The sequence below is a fragment of the Arvicanthis niloticus genome, chromosome 6, assembly GCF_011762505.2.
Source record: "Arvicanthis niloticus isolate mArvNil1 chromosome 6, mArvNil1.pat.X, whole genome shotgun sequence".
Taxonomy (NCBI): domain Eukaryota; kingdom Metazoa; phylum Chordata; class Mammalia; order Rodentia; family Muridae; genus Arvicanthis; species Arvicanthis niloticus.
The window spans coordinates 62,710,074-62,726,817 of record NC_047663.1 but is presented as its reverse complement, the minus strand read 5'-3'; the positions used below and the strand labels follow the sequence as shown (position 1 = coordinate 62,726,817).

General features: G+C 41.7%; 1 protein-coding gene across 2 annotated transcripts; it reads right to left on the bottom strand.

The window, feature by feature from the left end:
- Positions 1-12,574: 12,574 nt before the first annotated feature.
- On the bottom strand, positions 12,575-16,700 carry LOC117710304 (olfactory receptor 2AK2-like). 2 transcript variants are annotated; one of them, XM_076936755.1, is made up of 3 exons: positions 16,101-16,700; positions 15,221-15,306; positions 12,575-14,783 (listed from the first exon to the last, which is right to left on the bottom strand). In XM_076936755.1, exon 3 carries the CDS (start codon positions 14,316-14,318, stop codon positions 13,464-13,466), a length of 855 nt encoding a protein of 284 aa, XP_076792870.1. In that variant the 5' UTR covers positions 14,319-14,783; positions 15,221-15,306; positions 16,101-16,700; the 3' UTR covers positions 12,575-13,463. The 2 variants fall into 2 exon arrangements, with proteins under 2 accessions (XP_076792870.1, XP_076792871.1); XM_076936756.1 differs by lacking the exon at positions 15,221-15,306.
- Between the last annotated feature and the right edge of the window lie 44 nt (positions 16,701-16,744).

Genomic DNA, 16,744 nt, shown 5'->3' with positions numbered 1-16,744 from the left:
TATTTTCAGGGTACTTGACACCTTCACATTAATGCAGATAAAATAAAAGTTAAAAAAAAAAAACCTAGAAATTGCATCCTCCATGGATGGCTCACATTTGCTGTTTTATTTTCCTGTCGTTAATGTAATCCATAAACTCACTCTAAACTGAAGGACGGAGGTTGCTAAGTATCTTCAATTCTCTCACCTCATGTGTCCCCCATTGCTGTGATTCGAGGGTGATCTGTCCCTACAGGTCCTGGATTTTAATCCTCAGTCCCCAGTGGCAGTGGTGTTTGAGGAGATTTGGAACCTTTATGGTATGGAGCCTCAGTGAAATCGGTCACTGGGGTGGGTCTTGACATTGTGTACCTTATCCCTACTTCCTGTCCTGTGCTCTGCTTCCTCAGTGCAGCTGCAATGTGATCAGCTAGGCTCCTGTCCAAACCACCATGGCATCCCTGCCTGCTTTCATGTCCTTGCCATGCTGGTGGTGGAATTCCTCTGGGATTAAAAACCAAAGAAATTTTCTCAAGTTGCTTTCATTGGAGAAGTTTATTCCAGCACCAGGAAAAAAAATTAGTACAGAAATTGGTACCAAGTGGCTGAGCCATTGTTGAGAAAAATCTGACCATGCAGTTGTGAAATAAATGTGGTTCTTGAGACTCTGGAAGTGACTTCTGTCTAGAACAGAGAATTTAGATCTTTAGGATAGAAATGCCCCAGTGTGTTGCAATCAGAACTTAGTACACCATGTATTCTAAGCTTAGAGGCAAGAAAGTTGAGAGAAATGTGGGCAGTGGACACGTAGCTTATGATATTTCTGAGGAGATAAAAAAAATCCACCAAGGATTAGATAGAACCCAGCCAGTCACATGATATTTTGGACAAGAGTTTGACTTCATTATGGCCATGTCCTGCAAACTTGAGTGATGTCAGATGAAAGAATAATTAACTAATTGGCTTGACAGAGGATAGGTATGAGAACAAAAAAGTTTAGACAGAGTACACACAGGGAAGCAGCTGTAGTTGTGGAAGAGTTTAGTGTCATTAAACTTGGTGTTTGGCACAGTGGCATTGGAAAAAGTATCTTGATGGCAAATCCCTACCCATCAAAGGCTCCAACGTGCAAAGATGCAAGTTTACATGAAACAAGAAAGGCTGAACTGAGTCCTTGCTCCTTGACAGCAACTACCTAGGAGATGCTTCCCTGGGGTCAGAACTGATGCAGCTCTGGTCAGGTGGGAGACATGGGGGCAGGCTCTATGCCAAGCTGGCAGTACAACTTGGCAGAATTGTCCACATGGAGCTGTGTGTGAAGGCATAAAAGATGAAGGACTGGGGGTGGGGCATGGAGAGCAGCTGAGGTCAGGCAATGTGTGGCAAGGTCCATGTCCCTGAATGCAGCACTGAAGGTGAAGCTGAGATTGCAATGGAGACCCAAGGATGTTGGGGATGCAGACTGTGGGACATCTGCCTAGGATAACCTGCACATGGTGAGGAGCAGGCCAAGGCAGAGGCTATGTGTGCTACAGGCAGTCATGCTGGAGCAGTGGGGCCACCTCAGCCTTTGGAACAGAGAGGATTTCAAGTCCTCAATGGCAGACATGAAAATATAGGGTTTGTTGTTTTTCTCTGCAGGGTTTTGATCTTGCTGTGGCCTGGTCTTTCCTTACTATGCCTTCAGTTCTGTCCTTTAGATGGAGTATGTGTATATATATGTATACACACACACACACACACACACACACACACACACACACATATATATATATATATATATATATATATATATATATATATATATACATACACACACACTCATATTTGTGTGTGTATTACATACCTTTGTGGGGAACCGACAAAAGGTGGCTATCATCCTTGCAGCCATCTTGAGCCATATACCCTGACAAGAGACTTGTTTACAACAGCCTACAACAGCTGAGCACACTCTGATAACATCTTGTTTTAGATACCCAGGATCTTCCCTTGGGTGTGTGAGACTTAAAGGTGTAAGACTTAAGGAGTGACTTAAAGGCGTGACTTAGAAGTGAGACATAAAAGCCAAGAGGCAGACAGAAAAAAGTACTTGAGATTAGAACTTGGACAAGAGCACTTGGAGAGAAAAACTTGGAACTGGGAGAGAGACTAGCAACTTAGAATTGGGATTAGTACTTGAGACTTAAGACTTGGAACTTGGGAAGAACTTGGTACTGGGAACTAAGGATTTGGAGAGAAGACGAGAGACTGAAGAATAAACGGGATTGAATCACACTCTGTCTTGTCTCCATTCTTCGAGTCCGTCCTCACTCTCTCTCTCTTGCTGAACCCTGACCCATGGACTGGAGCAGCTTGGGGCAGTGTGGGCTCTAACAATTTAGCCCCAAGGCTTTTTGCAGTGTGGGTTTCAACATGTCAGAGTGATCACCAACATTTTGGCCCCCAAGCATGGGGCAGAGCAGTCCACAACATACTTTTATATAGTGAAGATTTAAAAAAAATTATTTATATATTCACTTTACATCCCAATCAAAGTTCCCCTCCCCCATTCCTTTTCTCACACAGTTTCCCCCCTTCTCTCTCCCTGTCTTCTCTGAGAAAGGAGAGTACCCCCTGGGTATCAACCTTTTATGACACATCAGGTCACTGATAGACTGGGCACATCCTCTCCTACCGAGGTCAGAGAAGTCAGCCCAGTTAGACGAACATAATCCACAAACAGGCAACAGTTAGACACAGCCCCCTCTCCACTTGTTAGGGAACACACATGAAGACCAAGCTGCACATGTGCTACATATGTCGTGGGGGCCTAGGAGCAGAGGTTAATGCTATTTGGTTGGTGATTCGGGCTCTGGGAGTCCCTAAGTGTCCTGGTTAGCTGAGTCTGTTGGTCTTACTGTGTAGTTGCTATGCTCTCCTGGTCCCTCCATCTTTCCCCCAACTCTTCCATAAGACGTCCTGAGCTTCTTTTAATATTTGACTGTGGGCCTCTTCATCTGTTTCAGTAAACTGCTGAGTGGAGCCTTTCAGGGGTTTGTTATGCTAGGCTCCTGTCTGCAAGCATACAGAGTATGATTAATATTCTCACAGATTGGTTCTTATTCATGGGATGGGTCTCAAACTGGCCCAATTATTAGTAGACCATTCCCTCAGTCTCTACTCCACCTTTGTCCCTGCACCTCCTGTAAGCAGGGCAAATTTTGAATAGAAGGTTTTTTGGGTGGGATTGTATCCTGAACATCCCTCCACTGGGAGTTCTGCCTGGCTACAGGAGGTATCACTTCAGGCTCCATATACCACAATGCTAGGTCAGCTAAAGTCACCCTCATAGATTCCCTGGAACCTCTTCCATCCCAGATCTCTGACAAGTTCTAGACATGGTCCTGCCTCTCCCAGCTGACAATTTTATTCACTCTCCTGGCCCTCTCTCTCCACACCTGACCCTTTCCCATTCCTATCCCCTTCTCCTTTCTCAACAAGTTCCCTCCTTGGATCCACCTCCAATGACTATTTTATTTCCCCTTTTGTGTAAGATTCTAGCATCCTCCCTTGGGCTCTCCATGCTATTTAGCTTCTTTTGGTCTGTGGATTGTAGAAGGGTGATCCTGCACTTTATGGCTAATATCCACTTGTAAGTGAGCACACACCATGCATGTTCTTTTGGGTCTGAGTTACATCACTCAGCTTGATGTTTTCTAGTTCCATCCATTTGCCTGAAAATTTTATGATGTCCTCACTCTTAATAGCTAAGTAGTATTTCATTCTGTAATTGAACCACATTTTCTTTATCCATTCCTCAATTGAGGGACATTGAGGTTGTTTCCAGTTTCTGGCTGTTACCAATAAAACTGCTATAAAAATAGTGGAGAAGGTGTCCTTGAGGTATTTCAGAGCATCTTTTGGGTATATATACAGGAGTATTATACCTGGGTCATGAGGTAGAACTATGTCTAATTTTTTGAGAAACCGCCAGCTTAATTTCCTTTTTGGTTGCAGAAGTTTGATCTCCAGCAATGAAGTAGTGTTTCCCTCGCTCCACATCCTCATCTGCATGATCTGAGCCATTAATTGTTTCTTATCCTCTAGAGACTCCTCTGTTGAGAATTTTCTGTATCCCATTTTTAAATTAGGTTATTTGGTTTGTTAGTGTCTAAATCCTTGAGTTATTTATATATTTTGGATATTAGTCCTCTGTTGAATGTAGGGATGGTGAAGATCTTTCCCCATTCTGTAGGTTGCCATTTTGTCCTATTGATGGTGTCCTTTGCCTTACAGAAATTTCCAGTTTCAGGAGATCCCATTTGTTCTTTGTTTATCTCAGAGCTTGAGCTATCAATATTCTGTTCAGGAATTTGTCTCTTGTAACAGTGAGTTCAAGGATATTCCATACTCTATGTTCTTTTATATTTAGTGTATCTGTTTTTACTTTGAGGTCTTTGATTCACTTGGGATGTGAGTTTTGCCCAGGGTGATAAATAAATATCTATTTGTATTCTTCTACAAACAGAAATCCAGTTAGATCAGCACTATTTGTTGAAGATGCTTCCTTTTTCCAGTGTATGGGTTTTGGCTTCTTTTGTTCTTAGGTGTGTGGGTATGTTTCTGAATCTTCAATTTGAATCCATTGTTTCTTTACCAGTACAATCCATGTTTTTATTACTATTGCTGGGTAGTACAGGCTTGAAATTGGGGATAGTGATATCTTCAGATGGTCTTTTATTGTTTGGCTTGTTTTAGCTATCATGTGGGGTTTTTTTTTCATATAAATTTGAGAATTGTTCTTTCAAAGTCTGTAAAGAATTGTGTTGGAATATTTATGGAAATTGCATTGACTTGGTAGATTGCTTTTGGTAAGATGGCCATTTTTACTGTCAATCATACTAATCCATGAGCATGGGAGACCTTTCCACCTTTTGTATCTTCTTCGATTTCTTTCTTCAGAATTTTAGGGGTGCTTTTTTTTTAAGTAGCTAGCCTGAGAGCTATCTAATTTCCTTATAAAGGCACTTAGCCCTATGAACTTTCCTCTTAGCACTGCTTTTACTGTGTTTTATAAGTTTGGGCGTGCTGTTCCTTCATTTTCATTAAATTTTAGAAAAATTTTAATTTCTTTCTTTATTTCTACTTTGACCTAGTAGCCACTGAATACAAAAGTGTTCAGTTTCCATGAGTATGCCTGCTTTCTCTTGTTTCTGTTGTTGTTGAAGTCCAGCTTTACTCCATGGTGATCTGATAAGATGGAAGAGATTATCACTATCTTGTTGTATTCGTGGAGGCTTGCCTTGTGAATGACTATATGGTCAGTGTTGGAGAAGGTTCTATGAGATGCTGAGAAGAAAGTATATTCTTTTGTGATTGGTTGAAATGTTCTGTAGATATCTATTAGTTCTACTTGATTCATAACATCAGGTATTTTCACTATTTCTCTGTTTAGTTTCTGTCTCAATGACATGTGCATTGGTGAAAGCAGGATGTTGAAGTTTCTCACTACTAATGTGTGGGGTTTGATGTGTCATTTAATATTTAGTAATGTCTCATTTATGAATGTGGATGTCCTTGCATTTGGGGCATAGGTGGTTTTCTTATAATGAGTATGTAGTGTCTTTCCCTATCTCTTTGATTACTTTTGGTTGAAAGTCTATTTTATTAGATATTACAATGATTACTCCAGCTGATTTCTTGGGTCCTTTGGCTTGGAAACCCATTTTCCAGACCTTTAGTTTGAGCTAATGTTTATCTTTGTTGCTGAGGTGTGTTTCTTGTATGCAGCAGAATGACTGAACTTCTTTGCACATTTACTCTGTTAGCCTGTGTCTTTTTATTGAAGAATTGAGTCCATTGATGCTGAGAAATATTAATAACCTATGATTGTTAGTTCCTGTTATTTTGAGTTGGTAGTGATAGTGTGTGTGTGTGTGTGTGTGTGTGCGCGCGTGCGTGTGCGTGTGCGTGTGTGTGTGTGTGTGTGTGTGTGTGCGCGCGTGCGTGTGCGTGTGCGTGTGTGTGTGTGTGTGTGTGTGTGTTTGAGAGTGTGAGAGAGATTCTCTTGTTTTGATTTGCTGTTGTGAAATTATTCATTTCTTGTGTCTCTTGGATGTGGTTACCCTCTTTGTGTTGGAGTTTTTCTCTAGTATCTTCTATAGAGCTGGATTAGTGGAAGGATAGTGTTTAAATTTGGTTTTGTCATGGGATATCTTATTTTCTCCACCTATGGTGATTGAAAGTTTTGTTGAATATAATAGTCTGGGCTGACATCTGTGGTCTCTTAGGGTCTGTAAGACATCTTCCCAGGACCTTCTGGGCTTTAGAGTCTCTGCTGAGAAATTAGGTGTAATTCTGATAGGCCTGTCTTTATATGTTACTTTGCCTTGTTCCCCTGCGACTTTTAATAGTCTTTCTTAGTTGTGAACATTTAGTGTTTTGATTAGTATGTAGTGAGAAGATTTTCTTGTGTGGTTCAATCTATTTTGTATTCTGTAAAATTCTTGTATGTTTACACCTGATCTCTTTCTTTAGGTTATAGAAATTACCTTCTATGATTTTGTTGAAGATATTGTCTGGGCTTTGAAGCTGGGAATCTTCTCCTTCTTCTATGCTTATTATTCTTAGGTTTTGTTTTTTTCACAGTGTTCCAAAGTTCATTGATATTTTCTGTTAGAAAATTTTATATTTTGCATTTTTGACAGAAATATTGATTTCTTGTATCATATCATCTACACATGAGATTCTCTCTTCTATCTCTTTTAGTCTATTGGTGATGCATGCATCTGTATTTCTTGTTCCCCTTTCCAGGTTTTTCATCTCCCAGATTACTTCAGTTTTTGTTTCCATTATTACTTCTAATTCAATTTTCAAGTCTTGAACAGTTTTGGTCATTTCCTTCACCAGTTTAATTGCATTTTTCTGTATTTCTTTAAATTTATTTTTTTCCTCATTAAGGGCCTCTTCCTGTTGGGCCTTGGATGAGGTAACTTCATTTAACCTGCCACCTTTAGTCACGTAGGACACAGGTAGAGGGCTTGATTAACAAGTCTCCACCTCCAGAGATTTAAATATTAATGAATTATCAAAAGGCCAGGGGCGTACCTAATTAAGTTAGTCCCTCCCCTTTCTCCCTTCCCTATAAGATTGGTCTCCCCTGGCTTTTGGCGGGGGAAGCCCGTACCACTGACGTCCATTAACCATGTCATGAACAATAAAGTTTGGAAAACCAGACTCCACGTGTCGCATGGTCTCTCCACCTGATTCCCAGCTTTTGGAACCCTAGAACCTTGCCAATGCAGCCGCCGGCCCGCCCACTGATAGCTGCGTGAATGTGGGACCCTCGCCCGGGACCCTGATGCTGGACCGCCCTGGGACCCTGCCGTCGGACTCCCTCTCCCCGCCCGCGAGATTTCATCCCCACATCTTCCTATTTGATTGTACTTTACTGTATTTCTATATGGGATTTATTTGTTTCCTCTTTAAAGGCCTCTATCATCTTCATTCTTCATAATAATAGACTTAAAGTCATTTTTTTGTGATTCGTGTGTGTTAGGAAATCCACGGCTTACTGTAGTAGGATAGCTAGATGCTGGTGGGGCCATAATGCCCTGGCTTTTGTTGATTGTTGTCTGGTTGTCCCTGGTGTTAGCAGGTGTTACCTGGTAGTCCCTACTGATAGCAGTGCTCTGGGACTACAGGTAGAGCTGGTCTTCCTGATGCCAGCAGGCCCTGTAATTACAGGTAGAGCTGGTTGTCCCTTGTGGCCTCAGGCTTCCATGGCTGCAGTCAGAGCTGGTATTCCCTGATGGCTTCAGGGCTCTGGTTGTCCTAGATGGCAGCAGGCTTTGAGGGATGCAGGCACAACTGGTGGTCCCTGATGACTGCAGGCCTCCAGTCTTGCAGGTAGAAGTGTGGACTGGTAGGAGTACGGAGCATAAGGACAGACCTCATGGCTTCTGGAATTGCTGGGGAATCCGATGTGCAGGAGATTGAGTTGTGGGGATCTCATGTGGTTGTCTTGAGTAGCAGCAGGCCTCCTTGGATGCAGACAGAGTTGTGGTCCAGAGAATGGAGTGTAGATCTGGGTTTGCAGGTAGAAGTGTGGACCACAAGATGCAGCACAGAAGGGTTATGGCAATCTGTAATAATATAGATGATAATATGGCTTTTTAGGTTTTTTAATAGGGAACCATAACTAATAAGTTGCCTTGGGTTTTATGAGAGTCTAGACTTTAGTCTTTTCAACAGTTTGGGGATTGTTAAAGACTATGGGGATTTTTGAAGCTGAACAAAATATACTTTACATCAAGATATGACGTATGAGAACCAGGTTGAAATGTGGAGGTCTGAATGAAGAATGTTCCCCAAAGACTCATATGTTTAAGTACCTGGTCCCCAGCTGGTGGGAGTGTTGCAAAAGATTGTGGAATCTTCATGAAGAAGACCCTCACCGGAACAAGAGGTCCACTGGGAATATGTTGGGGGATGGTTTTGTGCACTGTGTATTCAGATACTGATTTCTGTGCCCAGATATCTAATTGCAGTCCAGAAACTGACATGCTTAGCCTTCTCCAGGATCTATGTTATCTAAAATACTTTTGACCACTACTGATTGGTTAATAAAAATCTGATCAGCCAATTAGCTGTGGAGAAGAGAATATGGCAGGACTTCAAATCCAGGTTTGAGGACACCAAAGACAGAGGCCGAGCAGATGAGTACCATGAGGTGTGGACAGACCACCTGGAGAGAACAAGAGGATTTGCTATGAGAAAATGATGAGAGAGCAGCCATGAGGACACACGTGGGCCAGAGGAAGCCAGGGCAGGAACAATGCAAGTAAGGGGCATTTGTCTGGGTAGTAGCAGCCTACTCAGGTTAAAATAGCTCAGAATATGACAATCTTAGACTTGCAGGTTTTTATTGAAAATACCAGGAGCTAAAGCAAGCTGGATCAGAGCACAGAAAAACCAGCAATTATTTGTGAGCTAAAAGAGTATAGAAAACCCCTAAAGAATTATAACTACAGAAGTGATCTTTGGGGTTGTATAGCTTAGCCACAGTTCCTGTTCTCTCCTTTGCTTCCTGAGTACAGCCTTTCGGACATACTGTCATGTTCTCCTTTCTGCTGCCATGTCTTTTCCACATTGATGGTCTATGTCCTTCTGGATCTGTGAGCCAAAATTCCTCCCTTAGGCTGCTTCATCAGGATATTTTGTCACAGCAGCAAGAGAAGAAATAACATACATGGTATTCTCAATGTGGGGCCTATCTTGCTATGTGGGGTTTATCTTGCTATATTTATATTATCAGAAAATACACTGTGATGGAAAGTTACAGAAAATTTATTTTGGAGTATTTGCAACTAAGAGACAAGCTATTTATGATGTCTGTCTCTCATTCAGGAACAGTTTTTTTTCCCAAGTGGTTTTATGTTACTGTAGTAATGTTGCTTACTGTTATAATAGCTTATTGTTTGGGAGAGGTATACTTTACTTGTATGTTTGTGTGTGTGTGTGTGTGTGTCTTTGAGTGTCTGTGTGTATCTTTGCGTCGCTTGTGTGTTCATGGTTCCACACTCCTCCCCAACACGTCTGCATTATCCAGTACAGACATGGAATCTGAAGATGCCACCTCCTGTAGCCAGGCAGGACCCCCAGTGGGGGGATATTGAGGACACCATTCTACCCACAAAACCTTCAATCTAAAGTTTGCCTGGCTTACAGGAAGTACAGAGACAAGGATGGAGTGGAGTCTGAGGAAATGGTCCCCCAATAATTGGCCAAACTTGAGACCCATCCCATGAACAAGATCAAATCCCTGTCACTATTAATCATACTCTTATGTTGAAGACAGGAGACTAGCATAACAACCCTCTGAAAGGCTCCATCCAGCAGCTTACTGAAACAACTTCCTGAGAACCATAGCCGCCATAAAACAAATTGGGGAGCCTTGTGAAGAGTTGGGGGAAAGATGGAAGAACCCAGAAGGCATAGGAACTCCACAGTAATAACAACAATATCAATTAACCTGTGCACTTGAGGACTCCCAGAGGCTGAAAACCAACCATAGAGCATTCATGGGCTAGAACTAGGCCTCCCACACATATGTAGAACATGTATAGCTGTGTCTTCATGTGTGTCCCCTAACAAGTGGAGAGAGGGCTGTCCCTGATTCTGTTGCCTGCCTGTGAATCATATTCCCTTAACTGGGCTGTCTTGTCTGAACTCAGTGGGAGAGGATTTGACCAGTCTGTCAGTGACTTCATGTGTCAGAATGGAATGGTACCCAGGAGATACTCCCTTTTCTCAGAGGACAAGGGAAGAAGGAATGGGTAGGGGGCTTCCATTGGGATGTAAAGTGAATAAATAAATGTTTTTAAATCACACACACACACACACACTATATATATATATATATATATATATATATATATATATATATAGTGAAGATCTGATGTGATATATATCTGATATATATATAGTGAAGATCTGATGATGATATATATATATATATATATATATATATATATATATATAGTGTGTGTGTGTGTGTGTGTGTGTGTGTGTGTGTGTTTATAAAACAAATTCCCCAACTAAAGGAGAGGAATGAGGGCATAGTAAGGAAAGGTCAGACCACAGCAAGATCAAAACCCAGCAGAGAAAACAACAAACCCTGGAATTCAGTGTCTGTCATCCAGGATTTGAAATCCTCTCTGTTCCAAAGACTTTGGTAGCTCCACTGCTCCAGCATGGCTGCCTGTAGCACACATAGCCTCTGCCTTGGCCTGCTCCTCATATGTGCAGGTTATCCTAGGCAGATGTCCCACAGTCTGCATCCCCAACATCCTTGGGTCTCCATTGCAATCTCAGCTTCACCTTCAGTGCTGCATTCAGGGACTTGGACCTTGCCACACATTGCCTGACCTCAGCTGCTCTCCATGCCCCACCCCCAGTCCTTCATCTTTTATGCCTTCACATAGAGTTCCATGTGAACAATTCTGCCAAGTTGTTCTACCAGCTTGGCATGGAGCCTGCCCCCATGTCTCCCACCTGACCAGAGCTGCATCAGTTCTGACCCCAGGGAAGCATCTCCTAAGTAGTTGCTGTCAAGGAGCAAGGACTCAGTTCAGCCTTTCTTGTTTCATGTAAACTTTACACATTGGAGCCTTTGATGGGTAGGGATTTGCCATAAAGATACTTTTTAACCAAGGTTGTTTGGGGAAGGTATCCAGTGCCTGACACTTAGATTACTATTAAATAACCCATACCTTTTGAGTGCATGATTTTTCTTCCCTGTAGGTATCTCTGGCTACATTCCCTTTCACTGTAAAAGTATACTGTATTTTTAAATCAAATACAGTAATATGCCTTTACCTCTTCCCTCTACTGCCAAAACCTGCATCTGCATTTCCCATGTTCAATTTGATACCCTTCTTTCATTATAACTGTTACAAACATGTATGTATTCATATATGATATATATAAAATAGGTATATAATAAATTATGTACACACATGTGCAAATACAACTTGTGAAATACATTCTTTTTTCCCATTTATTCATTCATTCTACATCCAGACAACTCTTGCCTCATGGTTCTCCCCCACAAATGCTTCCCTCATCCCTTCCTTTTCTCCTATGGGAGGGTGGGGCACCCAGGATATCTGCCCACCCTGGTGCATAAACTCTGTGCAGGGCTAGTGGTAAACTCTCCCACTGAGGCAAAACAAGGCAACCTAATTAGGAGAATGGAATCCCACAGATGGGCAACAGATGCAATTTATTTTTATTGGTGCCAGAACAGGTGTTTCTATTGCCTTTAAAATTATCACTTTAATTATTGGTACCCATTACAAAGAAGCAACATGGAATCTCTAAAATACTTCACATCATTTATTATTATTATTATTATTATTATTATTATTATTATTATTATTATCGTTATCATTATTATTATTATTACTATTATTATATATAAGTGTGAGCGTGTATGTGGATATATGCGTGTAAGTGCTCCTGGAGGCCAGAGGCCTCAGATACTCTGGAGTTGGAGCTATAAACAGCTGTGAGCTACCTTACAAGCGTGCTAGGATTTGAACTCAAGTCCTCTGAAAGAGCAGCAGGGCTACTAACACTGGGAATTACTCATTGTGTTACTTATTCCAGTACTTAGGTGCATAGAACTTTTCATTTATTATTTCTTGGACTACATGAGAGTGAGTTCAATATTTTGAGAATGCAGGGGTCCTAGAAAACTGGCTCAACAGTTAAGAACACTGACTGTTTCTCCAGAGGACCAGTGTTTGTTTCCCAGCATTCACATGGTGGCTTAAAAGCATCTGTGACTTCAACTTACCACAAAAACAAAAGCCAGGGACTGTATTATAAAATCTGTGCATGCTGGCACACAACTTTAACTCCAACACTGGGGAGGCAGAGGCAAGAGAGTTGCAGTGAGTTTGAGACCATTCTGGTCCACACAGAGAAGTTCAGGATAGCTGAGACTACATAGAAATACTATATACATACATAAGCAAATACATACATACATACACATGCACACACATATCTAATCTTGTTCATAAAAAGATACTCAGAAAATTTCTTGAAATAACATTATTGCTCTCAAAATTTATTGTATATAAACCATGGACAAATACAGACATTTTCTATGGATTTCTAAAGCAGAAATATTCTGGGTCTGTTTCTCTAATGTCCTTATCTTAAGTTAATATGTGTGATCAAAATAAATATAAACATGGGAGAACATAGGTGTTCATGGAAAGATACAGAGTGCTTAATGTCAGACAGATTGATTAATGATGTTTATTACAAGGTCATTAGTGAATTTTAGGAAATGGTGTTAATAAAGGGAGTCAGCAAGACATCATTAGACAGCTTAGGAGGGCTTGGAAATCTTATTCACGTGGTGATAGTCACACAAGCATCAAAGCAAGTGTTATATTGGCTCCCTCCATATTTCTTTCAGAATTGTCCTTTAATTATGCATGGTATAAAAACAGACACATATTCTTGTATAATGGTTGTGCCTACAAAAGAAAACCAATGAACTATTCCAGACTTATGTAAAATATATGCAGAGGTACAGCTGTACTCATAAACTGCAGCGAGAGCTTCCAGAGACAGGTAAGAGAGTGTAGACCAGGCAACTGTACGGACTCCTAAAGTCTGAGAAGCCATGGTGTCTTGCATCAAGGCAGAAGGTAAGAAAGTTCCATGGAAAGCCAACCCATGCTGATGGGCAACCAGAGATGACAGGGAGAGACAAAACCCTTCCATCTCCCCAGGAGCCAACATTCAGATCAAACCATCAAGTTAGTGTGACACTGTGTGTATGAAGTTCTGTGCTCTTGTTCAGTCAGTTAGACAAGCTGGTGAGCTTCTACCAGAATATCTATCCTGAAATAGTCACAAAGAGTATTTAAGAACAGCCTTTAGATCAGTCCACAGAGTGACCCAAAGTCCTGAGTCACTATGCATCATCCCATTTGTCTCCTGAGGGCCCCCATGACCTCCTTGTTCCTCAGGCTATAGATGAAAGGGTTCAGAACAGGGGTGACAATTGAGTACAGAACAGCCACCATTTTGTCCCTTCCAGGAGAATGCAAGGAGTGTGGCTGGGTGTAGGTGCAGAGACCGGTGACATAGAAGAGGCTGGCCACGGTTAGGTGGGAAGAACAGGTGGATACAGCTCTGCTCTGTCCCTGCCCTGAACCCATCTGGAATACAACAACCAACACCCGAGCATAGGAAGCTAGGATGGCCAGGAAGGGTAGCAGCACAAGGACAAGGACACTCATGACAATCATATGTTCATATTGGGATGTGTCTTCACACACCAGTGGCAGGAGAGATGGAACCTCACAGAAAAAGTGGTTGACAATCCTAGATCCACAGAACGGGAGTTGAAATACATACACTGTGTGCACTAAAGCATTGACGGAGCTGCTGCTCCAGGCACCGGCGACCATGGAGCAGCAGATCTTCCTGCTCATGAGCACAGGGTAGTGTAAGGGCCGGCAGATGGCTACATACCTGTCATAGGACATGAAGCCCAGCAGGAGGGCTTCACATCCAGCAAGGGTCAAAAACATAAAAACTTGAATCTCACATCCTAGAAAGGAAATGGCCTTGGTGTCTGAGAGGAAGTTATCTGCCATCTTGGGCACAGTGGTGGAGATGTACATCATGTCAATGATGGAGAGCTGGCTGAGGAGGAAGTACATGGGGGTGTGGAGTCTTCGGTCCAGCCTGATGAGATGGACCAGTGTGATGTTGCCTATGAGAGCCACTGCAAAGAAGATGGCGATGACTGTGAAGAGGAAGGTATCCATGCGTCCATACTGGAAAATACCAACCAAGGTGAAGTCTATCCCATAGCTATGGTTTCCTGTCTCAATGGCTTAGACTGAACCATCAAAGCAGATACAATCTGGAAAGGGCATGTTCTTGACTATACATTTCTGCACATTCTGCTGTAGGGCACTCTCTTCTTTTCTTGTTTTAGACTTTCATCTATTGAAAAACAGTTATTTTAGTTATTTTTGTTTATTCTATTTTTTTTGCAAAATAGGTAATATTTAAGTATTCTAATGTAAGAGTTTTCCTTTTCAGGTGGTGCATGTAGAATGCATGCATAAAATTGTAGGATCTTCTTCTCTGTCTCCTTCATTCCTCCTGGTCATTTCTCATGTTTGAGGTCTGCAAACTCTTCCCGATCAAGGTCTTCCTAAATACAAACACCCCGAGCTCCTTCTAAGGGATTCATGTCACAATCACCTCGTTTAGCAGATGAAGGTCTGAAAAAAGACTCAATTAAATTTTTGACACAATTTTGTGTGGCTCATGTTGGTTTGGGACACCATGTAGTCAAGCATAAAATCACAAACTTGTTATCCTCCTGCATCCGTCTCCCTTGTGTTAGGATTACAAGTGTGCACCATCACACTCACATTATGAAATACTGGATCAAACAAAGGCTTGCTGCAGGGTAGGCGAACACTGTTTCAATGAAGTAATCTCTAGTCCTGTATGTATTGCTTGAACTCAACATAGAAAAAAACAACGTGAAGTTTACCATGCAAGAAGTCAACACAATCTACCTCAATGTGTAGTAAAATACAATCAAAATGAATTTTAAAGAACCGACAAGCAGCTTCTCACACCACAATAAATGTCATGCTAAGTGCAATGCCATGTCCTGCACCACAGCTCTCGGGTGGTGACCCAGACCTACCTGCCTGTGAGGTCACAGCTACAGCCAGTGGCATGAGTTCAGGCATACGTAACTCCATTTATCTGAGTTGTCAGTCAGCCTCAAACCTTACAAAGAGAGAGAAGGTGATTCTGCATTTTCCTGACTATCACAGATTCAGCAAGGAGTCCACTATCAACAAAATGAGCCAGCAGCTTGAAGATGTCTCCACTACAGTGCTGCCTTGTCTCACAGCCTCGCCAGGTGCACAGGTCTTGCTTGTTTAGTATGAATTTGAACACAGATTCTACTGTGGAATGATTTAACCATGGACCATAATTCATCAAAGCACCAAGGACATGGACAAATGGTGCAACTAGGAACATGGAAATAGCAATTCTCTCATAGAAAATGTTAAAAAAAAAATCCCAGTCAACAGTAGAATTAAATGTACCATGTATTGGACAAATATTTATTGTATGCAGTGAATTAAATCTTTCTATTTTAAAACTGTTTCAGAAATGCAATAGAATCTGCTGCATATCAGGAATATGGTGGAATATAACTATGGGATTACTTTAGTTTTAAAAATTGAGGTCAAAACAAAAAGAGATGTGTTTCCATACCCCAAGAAGGAACCCTATGACTCTGCCAGGTCCTGCTCCTTCAGGGGGAGAATTTGCTAGACTACCATACCTGCGCTCCTGTGTAGGAACATGGAGCCCCAGGCATCATCCTTAAAACTGTGAGATGGTTACACTCTTCAGAGCCTGGGTAACCTGGATACACATGCTTTCACAATGCACATGTTTTTACAGCAACACCTAGCAATGCTTCTAGCCTGAAACGAATCTAAATCAGAACATGAACTAACAAGAAAAGCATGCAGTGTGCTGTACAGGGTGATGACTGTCAGACATACCTGAACCACAGCGGAGGATGAGCTGTGTCTTCTCAACAATTCTCACTCAGTTCTGCTTCACTTCAGTACTTCACTGGCTGCAGGGCTCCTTGACAGCTGAAGGAATGAGCTGGGAACCAACCTTCTGGTCCCCACCCACCTGAGATTTGAACATGGCCCTCTCTTCCAGATTTCTAGGGATATGGGTTTTGTGCTTGTATCCTAGGATAACCCATTCAATAATAAGTGAATTGTGGTCTATACAGCCTCTTTGTTGCAGATAAATCTTCTCTCTAGAAAGTTTACAGGGAACAGACCTGCAAAGGCTAACTTCCAGACAGTTCACTCCCACTGAGACATGGTTACTAGGTAGTACACTTATGCCTCCCTCAATGACCTTTTATATGAAATTATGATATTTATGATCACTTTTTACCAAACAGACATAGGAAAGAACAGTGATGTTCTATGAGGGATAAATTCACCCAAGCAAAGTCTTCTGAGGTAGAAAGGCTACATGACCATGGCCTCCAATCTCAACTGTATTTTAGGAACTATGACTACTCTATAAACTTGGAATTTGTTGTGTTTGCCTTATATAGACCTTCAGTCAGCACTAAAATCTTGAGTGGAAAGTCGAGTTGAAATAAAATCACTGTCATTTT

What these genes read in the sequence shown, in the direction of transcription:
- LOC117710304 (XM_076936755.1), bottom strand. Translation starts at nt 14,318, where the DNA reads ATGGATACCTTCCTCTTCACAGTCATCGCCATCTTCTTTGCAGTGGCT.